This window comes from Stenella coeruleoalba (assembly GCF_951394435.1).
Source record: "Stenella coeruleoalba genome assembly, chromosome: X".
Taxonomy (NCBI): Eukaryota; Metazoa; Chordata; class Mammalia; order Artiodactyla; family Delphinidae; genus Stenella; species Stenella coeruleoalba.
The window spans coordinates 113,411,380-113,431,158 of NC_137152.1; the positions used below are offsets into that span (position 1 = coordinate 113,411,380).

A 19,779-nucleotide genomic window follows, 5' to 3' on the forward strand; every position below is an offset into this window, starting at 1 on the left:
CTCCTCAAAGCTTAATGTTTAAAGGAATCTTGTTAAAATTCCTGGGAATCTTGTTAAAGTACACATTCTGATTCAGTAGTTTTGGGGTGGGATATGAGATTTTGCATTTCTAACAAGTTTCTGGTGATAATGGAGCTGCTGTTCTATGGACTATGAATAGTGAGAGCCTAATATGCCTCTTCCTTCCTTCCTTTCATATTCTGCTTCATGATATTATGAGCATGTTTTATTCACTAATTAGAGATATCAATCATGCATTCTCCTTTGCTCCCCTATTCACAGAGCTGACAATGAGCAGAAAACAGTAGCTCAATAATCAATCAAGTAATATTTGGTCTCTAACTAGGCCATATAGAAGAATGGAAAGGATTATTAACTAATCTTTCTTTGGAGAATAGAAAATCTCCTTGGGGTAACAGAAGCACACATGAGAGAATATACCCAACCAAACATGATACTAAATGGTTAATATGTGAAAAGAATGGATACATGTATATGTATAACTGAATCACTTTGTTGTACACCTGAAACTAACACAACATTGTTAATCAACTATACTCCAATATAAAGTAAAAATGTTTTTAAAAAGGTTAATATCCAGTGATTGGGACAATAAATACACACCAGGAAAGAACAATGGTTTCTTTGTGAGGTATGATATCTGAAATGAAACTTAAAAGACAGGACAGAAAGAGGTGAAGAAAAGAGGGAATGTATGTGTGGTGTACTAAGAAAATAAACTGAAAAGGTCACCTGGGGCCTTTGGTACGACCTGATTCTGTGGGTAATAGAGATCCACTAAAGGTTTCTGAGCAGGGCTGTGACATGGGCAGTACTTTATACCTAAGGACCACTCATCTGGCAGAGGGGCTTACGTGCTCTGAGGCACGAGTTACTAGGAATCTGATGGGGAGCGCCAGTGGAGAGAGTGGGGACATGGGTAAGGCTTGGTGGCTGATTTGAAGTGGAAGGGACAAAGGAGCAGAAGCTGGCAAAAGGGATCCTGTGTCTGATGCTTGTGTAACTTGGGGAAAGAGTGTACCCAACTCCAGATGAGTCAGGAAGAGGGAATGTTGAGATGGTGAGTTCAGTTTTCTATAAGCCCTGGCTTTTACAAAAGTGCCCAAGGGCTCCCAAATGGTGCTATGGACTGAATTGTGTCCCCCCTGAAGTCCCATGTTGAAGCCCTAACCCTCAATGTGATGATATTTGGAAATGGGGCCTTTGGGAGATAAGTTTAGATGAAGTCATGAGAGTGGGGCCCTTATGATGGGATGATGGGATTAATATCCTTATAAAAAGAGGAAGAGACACCAGAGCTTCCTCTCTCTCTGCCAAGTAAGGACACAGCAAGAGGGCAGCATTCTGCAAGCCAGGAAGGGGGACCTCACCAGAACTCGGCCATGTTGGCACCCTGATCCCATACTTCTGGTCTCCAGAAATGTGAGAAATAAGTTTCTATTGTTTAAGCCACCTGGTCTCTTGTATTTCGTTATGGTAGCCCGAGCAGACTAAGATAAATGCAAGTAAAACACATGTAATCTGGACTGCCTTTATAAGTACCATTTGGTTAAAGGAAGGAAACATTTATCATAGGCAATTAATAAAAACCTGTTTACTCTCACTGATGTCCAAGTAACAGAAGAACAACAGCTGTTTTAAAATTGGCCATAGCCTCATGAATGTGGGCTATTCATTTTTAAAGTCTGTTTAAACACTAGTGATGAGGACACAGATAGAGCATAGTTGTTAAAAGCATGGGCTCTGGAATTGGGTAGACTTGCTCTACACCTTATTAGCTGTGTTATCTCGAATAAATCACTTCATCTCTCTGAGCCTTAGTTTCCCTATTTCTAACAAGAAGAAAATAAGATTGTGTTACTGGGTTGCTGTGAAGATTAAATGAGAATAATTTAAAGTGCTTAATGTTGTTCCTGGAACAAAGAGGGCACTTAAGAAATGTGAAATAATATTATCTACGGGTCTTTGGATTTACTGCAGACACATCCTGTGGCATTCCAGAAGAGGAAACTGATTTGCTTACGGCCAAGGTAAATTCCAGTAATGGGTTTAGACAAAGCTAGGCCTTGGTCAATGTCAAGTATAGGAAAATGTAACTCTGGGTATTGAATTATTGTGGATCAGTGGCTTTCCTTGAGAACCTTAGATTCTACAGGTTCTTCCTAAGCAGCTTGTTGAAAGCAGTCGAGTGGCCATGCTATCAAGTATTTGGTCTCCTTTGGAGCACTGGGGCATGAAAATTCACACAGAAAATGCCTCCAGGACTTCGACCTGCATGGAAACTGTTTTAGAGACTGATTTTATTACATTCAATTTAAGAGACCATGAAAAGGAATATTTTTTCTTAACATGGACCAGGACAGAGTACCAATGATAAGTACCCAGACCCTAAGTATTTAGAAAATGAACCACTTTTCTAAAGCATGAGGAGGGCAGGGTTTTCTTTTAAATGAAAGAAGAGGTGGAAAGTGCCAAATAATCTCAAATGGGCCATTAGCCAAGTCCTCAGGAAAGGTTCTAACTTACAAGGATAAAGCACCTGCAAACAAAGACTGATAAATTACAGAAAACGGAGCCTTCTGCATAAGCAGCTGTGATTTACATCTGTACCAATGTCTAAATATAACGAATTGATGTACTTTCTTACTTTTTAAGGCTTCTAGTACTTTTAGGAAATTCATGCAGCAACTTTTTACGATATTCAATCAACAACTCATGTAATCGATCTTCTTTCCGTTCGCTTTCTTGGATGGTTTTGGTGGTCAGCTCCAAGAGCTCGGTGCTGGTTTGAAAAAGGCGGCAGGCATAGCAGGTAGATTTGGCTGTCTCCATCTTGTCCCCAGTAAGCACCCAGACTTTCAGACCTGCTGCGTGCAGGGCTTCAATGGTCTCAGCGGCTTGATCTTGTAGCCTGGAAACACAAAGGAAACATTGTTATCTTTGAAAATTCCTGACACAGATTCTACAAGAAGGCTTGTTAAAGAGAATGTCCTTATAATTCATAGCAATTCTGGAGTCCTGACATGTTTTAACAGTTGTTTTTCTTATATATCCTCTACCATTTCTGAGCATACTCTTTCTGGCATAGTTTTACTTATTAAAGTACATTTCAAACAATGAGGTTTGGAAAGTTTATGTTTTCTATCTCACGATACAAATACTTAACATGGTTCAAAACAGAAAGGGCCAGACACAGTCTAATGAGATATTGAAGAAAGTTAGCGAATCCCCATCCCTGAGGAGCTGGAAGTTTAGGAAAGCCAACCATTCTGAAGGAGATTTTAAGCATTATTCTGAAAGGCAAGGGTAGAAGAAGAGTGATACTTTGCATTCCTTTTGGTCAGAGAATAACAATGAAATTAGACTAAATGAATTCTATTAGAACTTTAATACCTTCCAATGAATATATGTTTATAACTTCATGTTTGGGTTAAGCCTCACAATTTGCATTCATAGCTTCTAGAAAACTCCTAAAATAGAATCTAAAACTTATTTTTTCAAGCAGATCAATTCTGGAGCCCTATAATCATGTCTGGCAGAGCTCAGCCTGTATGGTTAGGGCAAATTATTTTAAAGTATGCAAAAATATGCTCTAGTCTGTTAAACCAGGTTAGAATGAGCTCTCATGTTGTTTGCTCAACCTTGAATTTCCCTTCTGCTCATCTGTCTTTCAAAATTGTACCCATTCTACCAAGCACCAACTCAAATGGTGTCTCTAGCACAAAGCTTCCTACGCACAGTAAGACTACTTCATAAATACCTGCATAAATGAAGGGTGGCTTAGTAAGTACTCAAAACGCCTTAGAGATGACAGATTCATTCTTCTAAGTCACAAATGTTTAACTTAAAAATTATTCCCACAAACAGTTCAAAATCTGATGTACAGACAAAGCTGAATCATGGATTTCAAAACTTGAGAATGAATTACCAATCTGGACAGATACCACCCTAAATGACTGGTCATTAAAATAACAAGAATATCATTTTCTAGTTACTTGTCTTCCACTGCAGTGGCTCCAATTAAATTCATGTTTGTCTCAATCTCATCAAAAACCTTTTCCATTTTTTCTTCTCTGTCTTGTAAGGCCATTTTTGCCTCTACGAGCTGTCTGTTAATTCTTTCATAATCATCTGGAGCAATTTCTTTGAAGGCTACACAAAGTGTCCGATACCCATCCTAGAAGCAAGGTAGGAGATCTCTAGTTATCCAAATAATGAATAAAAACAAACAAACAAAACACACTCTTTAAATACTCTTGCTTTACCACACAAAAGAGAAATTGTGACTAATTTCCTTTTTAGTTAAAAAAGGGGAAAAAAAAGAAAGAACAGATTGCATTGCGTTAACATTCAATTAGGTTCGGAATAACAAAATAATAGCTCTTGGGGTTAAGAAAAAAAACAAACAAAAAGCAGAACATAAAACAAAGGTTCTTGAAAAGTCTTCAAAGGGTGCAAATTCTGAACAGAAACTTGCTCCAGGATGTTTTATATTAAAATAAGGAAAATAATATTACAAAATCCCCAAATATAAAAATAGGCCATAAAAATAAGCTAAAATTCATTTCAATAGTCCTTTAAATAGCAATCCATAAACGTAGTCATCTCTAGCATTTCTCTATCTACTGGGGGGAGGGGGTGTAGGCTCACCATTGCGTTACGTTCCACATGGACTTTAGTTAACTCAATTTCATGATTTTGCACCCTGGGGAAAACTGCTGAGTCGGCTCCTTTACAAAAGAGAAGTATGTCTCCTAAAATAAAGAATCAGAGTACTTGACTTACTTAGAATTAGGATTTTAATAATACATAACTATTAAGGTGGCCTCTCCCACCCAGCAGCTGTGTATCCTGAGCCTGCCTTGGAATGTTCATCCAAATGGAAGCAGCCATCTTGACCTTCACTCTGTCAGGACAACATTCACCACCTCTTGGGACCAACAGACATAATTAATATCTCAGAGTTTACAACATGCACCTCTGTTAAAAGAAACTTCCTTCAAGTGAATCACAGAAGACGGTGCTTGTGTCAAGGAGCTGCATCTGAATTCTCTTTGAGGATGTTGTCAACCATGGTCTAAAGTTCACATGTGGCATCTACAGATGTCAAGGACCAAACTCAAGCTCAAACACGATAAAATCATTTTGAAAGACTATACACATTAGCTTTTAAAACAGTAGCTTGAAGGTTTTCACCGGAAACTGGAGAATAGCTCTGTAGAATGCTAGTACAAGTACAGCTTTATACCAGTCCATGCACCCAGGAAAGTAGACAGTACCATTAAGAAGGACACTCTGGGGCTTCCCTGGTGGCACAGTGGTTGAGAGTCTGCCTGCCGATGCAGGGGACGCGGGTTCGTGCCCCGGTCCGGGAAGATTCCACATGCCGCGGAGCGGCTGGTCCCGTGAGCCATGGCCGCTGAGCCTGCGCGCCCGGAGCCTGTGCTCCGCAATGGGAGAGGCCACAACAGTGAGAGGCCCGCGTACCGCAAAAAAAAAAAAAAAAAAAAAAAGGACACTCTGACCTTATAAGGCAAAGTGCTAAGTTCAAAAAGTTAAAAAAGGGTAACTCTGAGGTCAAGGCCCTTGATAGACCACTTCCTCAGACATCTTACCATCTGCAGTAGAACGTGGACGTGCATGTATACAGGTAAGAACAGCAAGTATTCCAAATGTTAGGTGTTTTTAAAAAAATTTTCTCTCACATAGCCACAATGTGTTTAAAAGTCATAAAACAAATTCCACATTCACATATAATGAAATCAGCATCGTGACTTTGCAGTCACACCACAAAGTATGAATAAGGTAGGATATATTCCCTGAAGGGTCTGTCTAAATCTTCCCCTTCTCATACTAAGACATTTTCAACAGATTTAATACTAAAAAGTAAATTACTAGAAAATAAATCAAGGATATTTTGGAAAACCACCTGGAGACAGACAGACAGACAGACACACACACACACACACACACACACACACACAGAGGAATATGAGAGCCCACAAACGAAGCAGGAATGGTACCCATGGGTCTTGCTGAATCTGAGCAGAAGGCATCCCAGTCACCATGGCTCCTCCCAAGAACATGGGGGAACCCTGAAATGATGGTACTGTTTCCCCTGCAAAGGGCAAGCTTCTTTACTGTGTTAAACAAACAGCCCAGGCTGCTAGAGTAAAATCACATGCCCTTTCCCAGCAGTCAGGCCCTTAGTCATCTCTAGCTTACCTGTTTCCAGGAAGTGTAAAGCAGTGGGGAATTAGGAAGGTCAGAGAGGGATAACCAGCAACTCTCTACACTCATAGATTCTACAGCTAGTAATCTCAAACCATCCAGTTGTAGTGGGCTGCTGCAGGTAGGCATTGGTGGTGATTCGTTAGTACCCTGAACTGTGAAAAAGTCATCCTTTCAGTTCCTGTCTGGACATCCAAGACTGAGGGGTAGAGTTCACTTTCCAAGAAAATGCATATATTGTCATACCAGGGGTTCTGCCAGTGACAATTTGACAAACTGAACATGTGCTTGTATAAATACATTAAGGCTTATACAAAAGCTTTGCACGACTTTCGGTAATCATACACTACTACGTTAAATGCTTTTCTCTCTTGAAGTAGTTGATCAACATACAAATCTACAAATGGAAAAAGTCAAGTTTTAAAAATGCATACCTGATTGAGTTTTCACAACCACACTCATACGACGGCGGACAGAATCGAAGTTTAAAGTGTGAAGAAGTTCATACCTTTAATAGAAAAAAAAAAGAGAAAAGTGAAATACCTAGACCAAGATAAAACACGACAGAAACATCTTAAGTTAACAGAGCTCTCCTCTTTGGATAAGGGTTGCTAGTTGTGGGCACAACGGGTGCCTTCCATTGTGTCTTTGGAATTTCTCTGTGCTTAGAACATGCTGTCAGAGGATACCAGTGTTGGTTAAGGGTTATCTATATCTTCTCATTATATAACTTAAAATAGTAAGGAGAGACTGACTGCATAGGAATGAGGAACAAAGAGCTGTCCTGCGAAGCTATATCTGGGGAGGGTCTAGAAATAGTCTCACCCTGCCAAGTATTTTAATCATCTACGGAGTGCCTACTACGTGTCAGGCACAGTGATTGACGCTGGAGAAGAGACACACATCTTCCCTTAAGGCGCTTACCAAATGATAAGGGAGACAGAGGGTAATGAGATGACTACCCCCTAGTCTTGCAAATACTGTAACAAAGGAACACACAGGGGAGATGTGGGAGCACAGACAGAAGGCATCTGAAGGAAGGCTTCCTGGAAGAGGTGGTGCCTGAGCTGTGTTTTGCAGGAGTGACACGATGAAGAAAGGATATCATGGCACTCTGAGTACAGAGAAGTGCATGTGCAAAGGCACAGCAACATGAGAGCACGTGGCCCATGAGGGGACTTACAGTAGTTCATTTAAGGCTTGAGATCTAGTTGATAGGGGAGTAGCAAGAGAGGTAGGCAGGGGCTGGGACCTGAGAACATTGTGGGCCATTTCAGAGATTTGGGATTTCATCCTAAGGGCAATAGGAATCCACTGAAGGGTATAAACAGTGGATTGACATGATCAGATTTGTGTGTAAATGGCTAAGCTATTCACCAGATGAAAGGATGAAGAAGAAAGTTTCTAAGACTTATTAGAAAAAAATGTGAGGAAATAATTTCTTGAAAATAAATAACTTGTATACAAGTATTTACTACAAAGCTTCTCTTTGATGGGAGTGAGCGGGTCATTGGTTTTGGGATGTGTATGTATAAGACATCTACTTGTAGCACAGTATCTCATTTGTTGTTGGCCACATGGGGGCATTGTTGTGAACCGGCTAGAATCTGGACTTTGACAATGACCTGGGGCTCCTGGCAGTCAGGCCAAAGAGCCTTCTTCTGGTTCCTCTGGCTCTTGAACACTCCTTCCCAAAGGGGCATATTCCCTAAGCACATCTACACGTGTTACATGTTTCTGAGATGGGTCTCACGAGATGCTAGGGGTCAGACAATTACATTTCAAGTTCATATAAAGAATTCAAATTAATCACAGGGGCTAATTAAAATCCGTTATTAAGCCAAGGTGGTTTTGTTTGTTGGGGTCTCTGTAGTGAAAAAAAAAAAAAAAAAGAAATGTGGAGCTATGGCTGCATCAGAGTACTTGCCCTGAGGCTCACACCCAAGCATCTAGAACAAGAGAAAGCTTCTGACTCCAAAGCTGCCATGTCTGGCAGGGCTTGCAATCCCAGAATGATTGGTTGAGCTCTGGACAGCAGAAGGTTTCATGCCTGTTCACTGATTTTTCTTGCAGCATGTGTTGGAGACCTGAAATGGCATCTAAAATTCAGAAAAGTCCAGGCAGACGCTCATTCAGGCTACTGGACCCATATGTGAACAAAATTGGAATCATTTACACCTCAAATGCTAGTTTCTGCCATTCTATGAAAAATGTCTTCTCCTACTCCAACTACATTTACATAAAGCTCTGAACTGGGAGAGCAGAGTCCTACATTTATAGATGTAATCAGTTCCCTCTGCTGCCCTTCTTAAATCCATCTAAGGTGGACTGTGGGGTTAGAAAGTGACAATCATCAAACATACAGAGCTACTTACTCTTCTATTTCTTTTCTTTGGTTCTCTACTCTCATATGACCATTCCGCATTCCTACAAACGTGAACCCATACCTGCGAAACACAATAAAAAAGACCTTTGTGTATCTTTAAAGAATAATTAATTTCCTCTTGCACTGGCATTATTCATACTTGTTTATTGTTTTCTTCTCTTTCATAAGATCTCAATCTATAACTGTACTTCCTTTTACTCACTGAGATGTTAACACAGAGCAAGTCAATGTCCAGTCACAAATTGTAACCAAGAAAGAGGCAATTTATGATTCCAGTTCTGTAGCTAACACATGGGGTGACTTTAATCCACTTAATTAGCTTGGGCTTCATGGATAAAACAGGACTTTCAGTTACCAAATGATATCAAAATTGCTAGGAGCACTTCAGCAAGAACATGTGTCGTACAAAAAGTAGCCATTATTATAGGATTTCCGAACTATAATATGAATATTTGGACTTCTGGCTGGAATGCATAAATAGTAATGCAAGTTACATCTATACATTGCTATTTTCTTTTTGGTCTTAACTGGTTAGATTTGGGAATTTTTTTCAAACTTTCAGATAAAGTAGCTTGGCTCCTTATTAAAGAATAAGGATACTTATAAGGTTATTGAAGCAAGTAAGAGAAGGAACAAAATAACTCCTGTCCTCCTGTGATTTCGCTTTCTCAGGAGAAGTACAAGAACTTTAATTGTTTTTACTCTTCAAAAGTGTTAATGTATTTTCTACAACTTATTTCTGGGTTTTTTTTGTTTTTTTTTTTTTTTTTGCGGTACGTGGACCTCTCACTGTTGTGGCCTCTCCCGCTGTGGAGCACAGGCTCCGGACACGCAGGCTCAGTGGCCATGGCTCACGGGCCCAGCTGCTCCGCGGCACGTGGGATCTTCCCGGACTGGGGCATTAACCCGCGTCCCCTGCATCGGCAGGCGGACTCTCAACCACTGCGCCACCAGGGGAGCCCTATTTCTGGGTTTTAAAACAGCATTACTGAGGTATAACTGATAGAGAACTGCAAATACCTAATGTGTGCAATTTGATGAGTTTGGACACATGAATACATCTGTGATACCATCACCACAATCAAGATAGAGACATATCCCAACATTTCTCAGGTTCTTTGTGTCCCCTTTGCTTTTTTGTTGTTTGTGGTAAGAACATTTAACATATGAGATCTACTCTCTTAACAAATTTTGAAGAAAAATACCATATTGTTAACTATAGGCAGAACTGTACCTCTCGAAATTATTCATCTAGCATAACGTACGTGCTTACCTTTTAGCTCCTTTGACCAAAGCTATTTCATCTGGTGAAGAGGACATATAGGTTAATTCAGCTGATTCTGTAACTCCATCAACAGCATCATTTGTTTTAATTTCTACAGTATGACATAAACACAAGGCACGCAGAAAGAGCTCTTCTCGATTCTATTGAACAGTAACAGAAAAATGATTATATTAGTTTCACTGTGAACACTTGGTAACTAGTCAATGAACAGAGAAAAGTTATTAATGTGAGAGAATGTTATAACCTCCAGCAAACTGAGTAGCAAAAATTTATAAATTCATAATACTCAAATGAACTACATATTCTTCTGGTCCCTACCAACATGCCTGGTTCTCAGCTAACACACCCTAGGGGCTATGTTAACTCATTCAGGTTACCGTAGTGCCACCTAATACCAAAGCAGTGACATCTCCATGGCCTAAAAGAGCTCATTCAATTCTAATTCACAATCTGGCAATAGCTCAGGTGCAGGGAGACTCTGGTTCATTTCATGCCTAGACACTGCTGGGACTTGAATGATTTCAATTGACATCATTCTTGGAGCAGCTCATATTTTTAAAGATAAAGCACCAAAAATTATGATCACACAGTCAAGCGAAAGTTTTACCCAAATGCCATTTTTCATAATGCTCTCTTATAAATTCTACTTGTTTACAAATTCCGGAGTTGTCCATAAAACAAGAAAGGTGAAGTTGAAAGAACAGATGGTTATTCAAAAGTCTATGTCACGTGCCCAAATCCTTAATTTCTACTATGCTAACACATGCCTATATAAATTGATTTCTCAAGGTAAAATGGTAACGCAGAAAATGCCACCTTATCTGCTTTGTCAAAATACGGTAAGGGTCCATCAGTTTGAGAGAGTCCATCAGCCTCCTGAGTTACACCTTTATACTTATGCCCATCTATGCAGCATTCAATGAATTCCATGCTATTTTCAGTGAGTGTTCCAGTCTTATCAGTAAATACATAATCCACCTAAAAACAAGAACAGAAACATATGCATTCTTTCTTCAATGTGATTAATTTTCTATAAGGCATAACTATAAGGATATTCTCATATCCGTAGAAATCACCTTTTCTAAAAACTTGTCAAATGTCAGGTAATTACAGAAGTAATATTATCAGATGAATGAGAAATGAGGAAGTATTTTTAAAGATACTGAAATAGTATCACATGTCTAAGGTAGACTTACTCAAATGTAGGAGATTAATAGGCAGGAAAAATGTGGTTATTTTATCAAACTAAGACCCCTTCAATTTAACACCGACCTGTTTTGATATAAAGAAGTTAACATAAGAAAAGTCAATTTTCCAAGTGGGAAACAATTTACTGACCATTATTTCTCTCTCTCTCTCTCTCTCTGACACACTGACATATGCGTGCGCGCGAGCACACACACACACACACACACACACACACACACAGAAAACATATTGAATAGGAACTTAAACTAACTGGGATGTAACAAAACCTTTCTTTGAAAAGTAAAATTTTCTATAAATATACTGGATTGAAGTAAAATGCATTATGGCATAGAATGTATATAAGAGTTACAGAATATAGACAGATGGGGAAATAATGTTACTTAATGAGACACAGTAAGTCAATGATGATTAAAAATATAAATGAAATTTCTTCCACGTACTATGTATATTTTCAGATACTCCTCCAAAAAATTTCCAAATTAAAAGAAGGAGCAGAGTTTATAATGATAGGCTAAAGTATAAGCATACTTTCATAAATAATGGAAAAAATAGGCTATGAAATAAATTTCCCATGTAAAATAAGCCATTTTGAGCATTTTCATTTTATCTCAGTTTTTATCTCTTCTATTTATAACATCTGGCTTTTGGAGACCCACAATTTTATCCTCCTTTTTGGAAATTTATACTTAAATAGTTAAAATTATGGGCTGACAGGAATAAGCATAAGTACAAGATTAAGGTTTTTATTATGTAAGGGAGAAAGAGATGAACTGCAGCAGTAGTTGCTTTCTAATTATTTTTCAAAGCATTTCACGGTAGCAGCACTGGCACAAATATAGCATTCCAGTCTTCTCTTGTTTTTCCTGTTAGCCAGCCAAGTTTGAATTCTCTCTTTAAATTAATCCAAGTGGTATTATTCCTGTATCATTTAGATTTTTCCAGTTAAAATGAAATTCTTTCGGTTTTTTATTCTGATCAAAATTATTAACCTTCATTTCCCCCGGAAGGTTGTCCTGTGTTGTTGTGGCTCCTGCACTTGGATGAGCATTAACCCATTTCGAAATCTTTTATAGATGACAAAGGTAATAGCTTTAAAAAATAAAGTGCAGGGACTCCCTGGTGGCACAGTGGTTGAGAATCCGCCTGCCGACGCAAGGAATACGGGTTCGATCCCTGGTCCGGGAAGATCCCACATGCCGCGGAGCAACTAAGCCCGTGCGTCTCAACCACTGAACCTGCGCACCTAGAGCCTGAGAGCCACAACTATTGAGCCCACGCGCCACAACTACTGAAGCCTGTGCGCCTAGAGCCCGTGCCCCGCCACAAGAGAAGCCACCACAACGAGAAGCCCATGCACCGCAACGAAGAGTAGCCCCTGCTCACCACAACTAGAGAAAGCCTGCGCGCAGCAACGAAGACCCAATGCAGCCAAAAATAAATAAATAAATAAATAAAAGTAAAGTGTATTTAAATAAAGTGTTTGCCTATATATAACATTTTGTGCACTATGGATCTGTGTACAATTAATCTCACAGGTATAGGCCAACCAACTATACCCTGATAGAGTAATTATCAAACTGTAGTCTGCATCACACTCACTAGGAGGGTGCTTGTTAAAACTCAGATCGCTGGGCTTTATCCCCAGAGTTTCTCATTCAGTAGCTCTGGGGTGGGGTTAGATAATGTGCACTTCTAATAAGTTCCCAGGTGATGCTGGTCCTGAGATCATGCTTTGAGAACCACCGATCTAATATATGCCCTATACTCAGAACAAGGGGAGGAGAGGATTGGCTATTATTAAAAAGTATTCTCATATTTAAAGGAGAGTGTGGGCCGACAAGTCAGAGGCTACTGCTTGCCTCTGACTCTCAACAGCCTCTTCCTCTTTAGTGGTAGGTTTGAGCCAGTTACAGGAAAGGCCCTTCTCTATCAGCAAGCTCAAAGCCATCAATTTATGGATAGAAAGCCTAAAGTGAGACAGCTGTTCAGAATAGAAAGAGCCCTAAAATAAAGGTTGAACACATATGAATTCACCTAGTTTACAGGTCAAAATTGGTCAAAAAATTTCACATTGTTTAACCTAGTGAAGAACTTGGACTGGAGTTGTGGCTCCACCACCTACTAAATTTGTGACCTTGGAAAAATCTCATCTCTCTGTACATTAAATATTAGCCTTAAATAATCAAACCTGCTGCACAAGGCTGTAAAGATTACTAAATAAGTTTGTAAGTGTTATACAGATGTAGATTGTCACTGCTGTTGACTTGACCAAAATCACACAGCACTAGACTCTTTCCATCATTTCACATTCCCTGATTTTTCTGATTATCGTCACATTGCTATAGTTAGGCTACGATATGTGTGTTTCCCCAACTAGATGTTGAACAACTCAAGGGTTTCTCGCTTACTTCATAATAGTAACCCCAGTGCCAAGAACATATCTTAGATAACACAGAAGTTTAATATATAACCACTGGATTGAATTACTGGAATCACAGGATATACTCTGACACACCACTGGGCATAGCTGCGAGACTGGGAGGGGATATGAAGGAGGAGGCTATCCCCACCATTTTTTCAAAGTTGAAACCATTTGGCTGTCTAAAGGACTGACGTCTGATCATAAAAGACCCCATTCTTTTACAATTGAACTGAGCAGTCTACTTCTTTTTGTTTCTCAAGTCAAAGACCGACACTGTCCTAAATATATCTTCCTATTTTTTTTTAATACCATTGTGGGTCACTTTGGAAGAGGTTAAGCAAGTGTTTGCAATGGTATTGATCGAAACTAACTGACACTGCTTTTAAGTAACATAAAAGCCCTACAGATTTTAAATTATGACTCATCAAGGAGGAAACTGGTTACACTTAATTTCGTGTATACTGGTCCATGAAATGCTAAATGTCCTAAGAAACCATTTCAAGACTTCTTTGCATTTTCATTTAGGTAGTTTCTACACATGTAAGCTGATCATGATGGCAAATTGTTTTTGCACTGTACAAACTGAAGTGGTGGTCTGGTTATTACCTTATAAGTGACTAAATGACAGTCACATCCAGAAAAGCAGGTTTTGGCGGGGGAAAGAAGTGGTGGCTGAAATGAAAACTGTAGTTTCTTTTCACTGATTAAACTGACTACATCATTACCCAAAGCTCTACTTTACGTTCTGCAGTGTGAATAAGTCTAGATGATAGGAACAAGACTACGTTCCCATAGGTAAGATGGAATCTGCTGAGGTGGAGATCTGGCCTGGATATCCTGCTTGTCTCTGGTGAGAATTAGGTGCCACATGTGGAATGATGGCTGTTCTATTTGCAGTAGCCTGGGACTAGCCATGTTCACCCTTGGGTAGCTTAATCCATATAGCCAGGCACTGGATTTAGAATAGGCAGATCTAGTCAACTAAATCAGCTGTCAGGGATAAGTTCACCAGAGGTGGCTTATAACTCATTTTTTTTTTCCCATGCAAAAAAGCTGCAGATTGATACCTTTTGTTGGGACTACAGTAGTTCTACTCAGCTTTCCCTGGATGAAAACTTCTGGTTTAAAAAGGCTAAGGTCAGCTGTGGCAGCTGAAGTGACCTACAAAAGAAACTTCTGGGAACAATATCTAAGGGAAAAGCATTCGTTCATTCATTGCTTATTCTATCCTTAGTGACTCAGTATCTCTGTGGAATGCAGATGCCACAGTCTGGGATCCTGTAGTCCTAGAGTCAGGTTTCAACATAATGATATCTGGAGAGTCCTTTCACCCTTGTGACTGTAGTTGTCAAGAGGGTACTCTGGTTTAGTCAAAGGCTGTGTAAAGAACAGAAATACAGAGTGGGGGTGGAGGGGGACTGAATTCAGGAGAGTTTTCAGGCACAGGCGCAAATCGCCACCATTCAAAACGAGTGTGAGGCCCTATTCCAGCCATACAGTTCCATTAACTGAATTTGCATCTCCCAGTCACAGAAATGATATTTCCACAGTCTTGACATTCTAAATATCAAGAGAATTAAATGCAAGCCAAAAAATCCCCTCAGCTTGTGAAGATCATTACGTGACACACAGTAAATTCAGACAAAGGGAAAAACTTTTCTCAATACTGATAAGAAAAGCACCAAAGAAGTCATCACTTGAAGAATTACAGCTAGACTGCACTGCATTTGAAAACAACCTGGGTTAGCAGCGAGGTCAAAGCCTGGACTACCTTGGTATATGAAGCAAAAAGCATTTAGAGGAGTGCACGCCCTCACGTTTTCCCTTCATTTAAATTCTTACACTGGAATAAACAACTCTGCTTTCTAGGTCTATATTCCATCTGATCAGAAATGTACAAAGAAAATGTCCATAGGACAACTCTGGTCAATTTTGTTTATAGAACAAAATGCATTTAAAAAATAGCTTTATTTCCACTGTCCCATAGTCTATCCCTAAATGATTACAGATGGTGATGAAGACTACATGTTTCCTGTTCCAAAGCAATAGCCCATAATCTAGCAACACCACCAGGTGAGTTTTAAAGAGAATTTCCATAACGTTCAAATTTAATACATAAATTGGTGTTCTTTCAAAACACTGATTTCAAAATGCCAGCAAAATAATTGACGTTATAGTTATGAAAACATCGCTTGCCTTCGTTACATGCCTGCATAAAGGAATTTTCGTTGAATCACATTTCCAAATGTGAAATGGTCACATACATTGGTAATCCAGACTACAAGAAATAAGTTCACTATGTTAACTTATTTTAAGTAAAAATAAGTTCTAACCTGACCAAGTTCTTCATTAAGGTCTGATGTGTTAACCAGGGCTCCTTCATTGATTTCTTCATCATAAAAGTCCTTATCCCATGAAATGAAGAAGGAGCCCAAGAATTTTTGCATTTCTACTGTGACATACATGGAGACAGGAATGATAAAGTTGAACAGAACCATAAATGACAGGAAGTCGGTAAACATTTTCAAAACCTAAACAAAAGAAATAGTTCATGCTGATTATATGCACAGTTCCATCAAGCAAGTGTAATATAAACTTTCTATCTTTTAATTTCAACGCTGAAAGCACTGCTCTTCCCAACGACACTGTATCATTGGTAAACATTTTCACAGTACATGAAAACAACATTTACAACACACTGAATTTTGTCACTATTCTTCAGCGAATGTACCTTGACTTAACACTTTCCACTTCCTTAAGTTCTCTGCTCCTCCCACCCCTCAATATGAATGTAGGCACCCATTATGTTCCTATCATGATATATCACAAGTTCATAATATAATAACATGTCAGACCTTCTTGCCCAATTGCTTAAAACTCTTAACCAAAGAATTAAAAACAAGGATAGATGCCTAGGGTTAAAACAAAAAGTTCTAACATTTCTTAAACAGTTAATGCTTGGGGCTACCATACAACCAAGAGAAAACCCAAATACCAAAGGTATCATTATCTGAGCAGCATTTCAATAAAGGGTGTCTCTGTTACAATGTGCTAGGGTTAAATTTTTCAGCATAAAACAAATTACCTTCAAAGTCTCCCGCTCTTTCTGGGTCTTTTGGTTATACCAAGGTTCATCGTTATATGGGGTACTTTGCCAAACATACTTTAGAGTAGTGCATACTGCAGCTTTGGTCAGTAAGATAAATAAATACACAATCAGGAAGGCATTAATGGATCTGAAAAATAAGATGTTATGGATTTAAAAACCATTTAATTACTTAAGATATCAACCAGGTATAGACTAAACTGTTCAGGTTTCTAAAGCTTCTCCTGTGTACGACGTGTAACCATAGCACAGACCTGTATGGATGAACCTGTTATCACTGCTAACGCGTTATTCTTGAGTGGGAAAATGGAAAAGCCGGCCCTAGCCCCAACCCAAAGTGCAATGGCTCAACACACCTTTAGTAAGGACCCTATAAAGTGACAGAACGCGCGCGCACACACACACACACACACACACACACACACACACACTACCTACTCCATCCTTATAGAAGGAGTAGATTGTTTCCATTTCCCTGAATCCTAAAGGTTTGGAATAGAGGGTAGAGGAGCAAATGTGAAACCTGCAAGCTTAGTGTGGATTCTTTTAGTCTGAAAGTACAGCTATGGAGAGGGTATCACTGATATACTGGATATCCATGCCAACAGGAGAGTGAGGTCTGTGCCAGTGGCGACTGGCTTGAAGGTGTGTGTCATGTACCACTTCAATATCTGCCAGGAGACTATTATCTGTGTTGCACAACCTCCTTACATATAGCAACAAGAGGACCCCAAACCATTATCCAGCAGCAAAAGAGAATAAATTTCAACTAAACCCTGCCCTTGAATAGCTAAGTGAGCTTAGGTAAATCACTTATCATCTCTACGACTATTTCTCTATCTATAAAGTGGACAGGCTAACAGGAATTACTCTGAGTTGCTCAGAGGATTAAACCAAATCAGACATACAAATCACTGAGCAGTTTCTGGAACACAAAAAGTACTCAAACTGGTAGCACTATTACAAGTTATGTTGTTTTTGCTTATGGTTGTTATTTAGAATTACTGAGAAGTAACAATTTCAGTTCAATAACAACTAAAGAAATTGTGTTGTACACTAACTTTTCAACAGCAGAACGTTTCTGAGATTTCCCTTGGTAGTTCAATGCCATTTTGGTTTCCATTCCAGTGTAAACAGCAACTCCTAAGGAATAACAATATGATGAATATTAGGTTTCCAATGAGATTGCCAACCCAACTCCCCACCCAGTTGGATCTACCAATTCTTTCACTCTATAAAAGTAGGAATTCTAAACTCTCTTCTATTCACCAGTTGATATATCATTTATAGTATAATTTTAATTCTGCATAGTTTGTCATAGTTTTCAAGTTAGTTTACCATCTTATAAATTCCCAACACCTAAAAATAGGCTTAGATTAAATGGAATTAAATGCCATGTTCAATTTTTAACCGCACTATTTAGGCACAGGCTTTAAAAGACATATTTCAAAAAAAAAAAGACATATTTCTAGTAAGTATATCTTAAAAAACGTTCACCATATATCTTCTTGGTATTTTTTAGTGTAGCTCCTTTCAACAAGAGATTTTCAGGTCCCAAAGACCTAAACAAAAAATGAACACAACTTATCCAAACAGCCCAACAAATAGCACCATCAACTTTGGTGACATATTTTGCCCTAACTTACATCTATCTCCAAAAGGTTCAGAATGTATCTGTTTACTTATATCATATGCTTACTAACACAGGATCAGCTGAAAGATATTTCCCTCTGAAGTTACTTGAGGGTACAGCACAGATGGAAGCACACACAGTACAGGAATAGCCAGCAACACACAGAGGTAAAGAGATGCATAGAGATAAAAGGATTATGAGTCACAGACAGCAAGACAAGAACGGGACAGAACAGCAGACATCAAGAAACAGAAAGAAAAGGTGACAGTAAAAGGCTGGGAAAGCAAATGTCAAGGTGGGAAAGACACACTGCCATATTTATAGAGAGTAAACACGCCTTTCGGGGGATCATTGGGCACTCGGTGTTTCTTTAACCTCCTTTTGAGTATTGGCTATAAAGGCCAAGTGGAAAAGTTGAGATAATTAACTGGATGATAGAAGAGGGAAGAAAACACCCCTTGTTCCGTGAATTGTTACATTATAAATGATTAAACCTTTCATTTTACTTAAGTCCAGCTAATTCTCCCAGCATTTTATCTCCTGCCTAAATTACTCTCCCGTAACACACTGTTCTCCAGATATACTTCCAATATTGTCAGGCACTGCACAGCCAAGGACAGTAAATACAGTGCTTAGAACATATCTGGGATTATTGGTCAAAGTGTCTGGAGCTCTACAATTTTAGAAACCCTCAGCATCACTTCCAACACCACCCCCCTCCCAGGACACACACACTCTGAGCTGCTACCAATCACAAGGTCAGCTACTTAAGACCCATTAGTGGCTAGTTACTCCAGGGTTATTCACCTTTACATCCCTTTCTATAGAGGAAAGTATTCAACTATTTTAATGGGCTTAAAAGAGAAACATTGCTCCCCCCAAAAGGACAGATTAAAGGAATTATAAACTAACCTGGCAACAGCTTCAAGACTATTACTATAGATACTGATTCGGCCAACAAACCTGCAAAAAGAACATAAAAGCACACGTGTTTCTATATCTAGATAAAATCTATTTGCCCCAAATATGGGAATGAATCAAAATACAAAAAATGCAAGTAGAGATAAGACAATGAACTACGAACGCCTATTGTCTTTCTTTTTAAAAAAAGTTAAGTTGAACCAATATGGTATGTAACATTTTCAACTAATTTTAAAAATATTATGGATTATAAGAATGTAAACAAAGATTCTAAATTGATTTTCAACATCTACTTGGCACCGTGCATGCACACATTACCCCTCTCATCTATACTCCATATAAATAATTGGTTTCTATTTCACATTCATGTGAAGAAAGGTTTCTGGTGCTAAAGCAACTTTTAAAACCATTAGTTCAGTAGTTCTTTCACTTGAGCATGCATCAGAATTACTGGTGGGCTTCTTAAACCACAGATTTCTGGGCCCCATCCCCAAGCTTATGGTTCAGGTAAGAATGTGAATCTGTATTTCCAACAAGTTCCCAGGCGATGCTGATACTGCTGGCC

The 19,779-nt window shown here is 39.0% G+C and overlaps 1 protein-coding gene across 8 annotated transcripts in view; it reads right to left on the reverse strand.

Annotated features, from left to right (window-relative positions):
• The window catches only part of ATP11C (ATPase phospholipid transporting 11C (ATP11C blood group)), a 167,084-nt gene that overhangs the window by 49,677 nt on the left and 97,628 nt on the right, over positions 1–19,779 (reverse strand). For all 8 annotated transcript variants that reach the window (XR_013825638.1, XM_079909970.1, XM_079909972.1 and 5 more), the window contains exons 8-19: positions 19,206–19,256; positions 18,158–18,222; positions 17,722–17,803; positions 16,640–16,790; positions 15,888–16,085; positions 10,740–10,901; positions 9,912–10,063; positions 8,628–8,699; positions 6,687–6,760; positions 4,672–4,775; positions 4,017–4,198; positions 2,669–2,932 (exon numbers count right to left, since the gene is read on the reverse strand). Coding sequence is in view for 7 of the 8 variants with exons in the window: in XM_079909970.1 (XP_079766096.1) it covers positions 2,669–2,932; positions 4,017–4,198; positions 4,672–4,775; positions 6,687–6,760; positions 8,628–8,699; positions 9,912–10,063; positions 10,740–10,901; positions 15,888–16,085; positions 16,640–16,790; positions 17,722–17,803; positions 18,158–18,222; positions 19,206–19,256 (1,557 nt within the window). In the remaining variant the exon portion in view is untranslated. The remainder of the gene's footprint in view (positions 1–2,668; positions 2,933–4,016; positions 4,199–4,671; positions 4,776–6,686; positions 6,761–8,627; positions 8,700–9,911; positions 10,064–10,739; positions 10,902–15,887; positions 16,086–16,639; positions 16,791–17,721; positions 17,804–18,157; positions 18,223–19,205; positions 19,257–19,779) is intronic.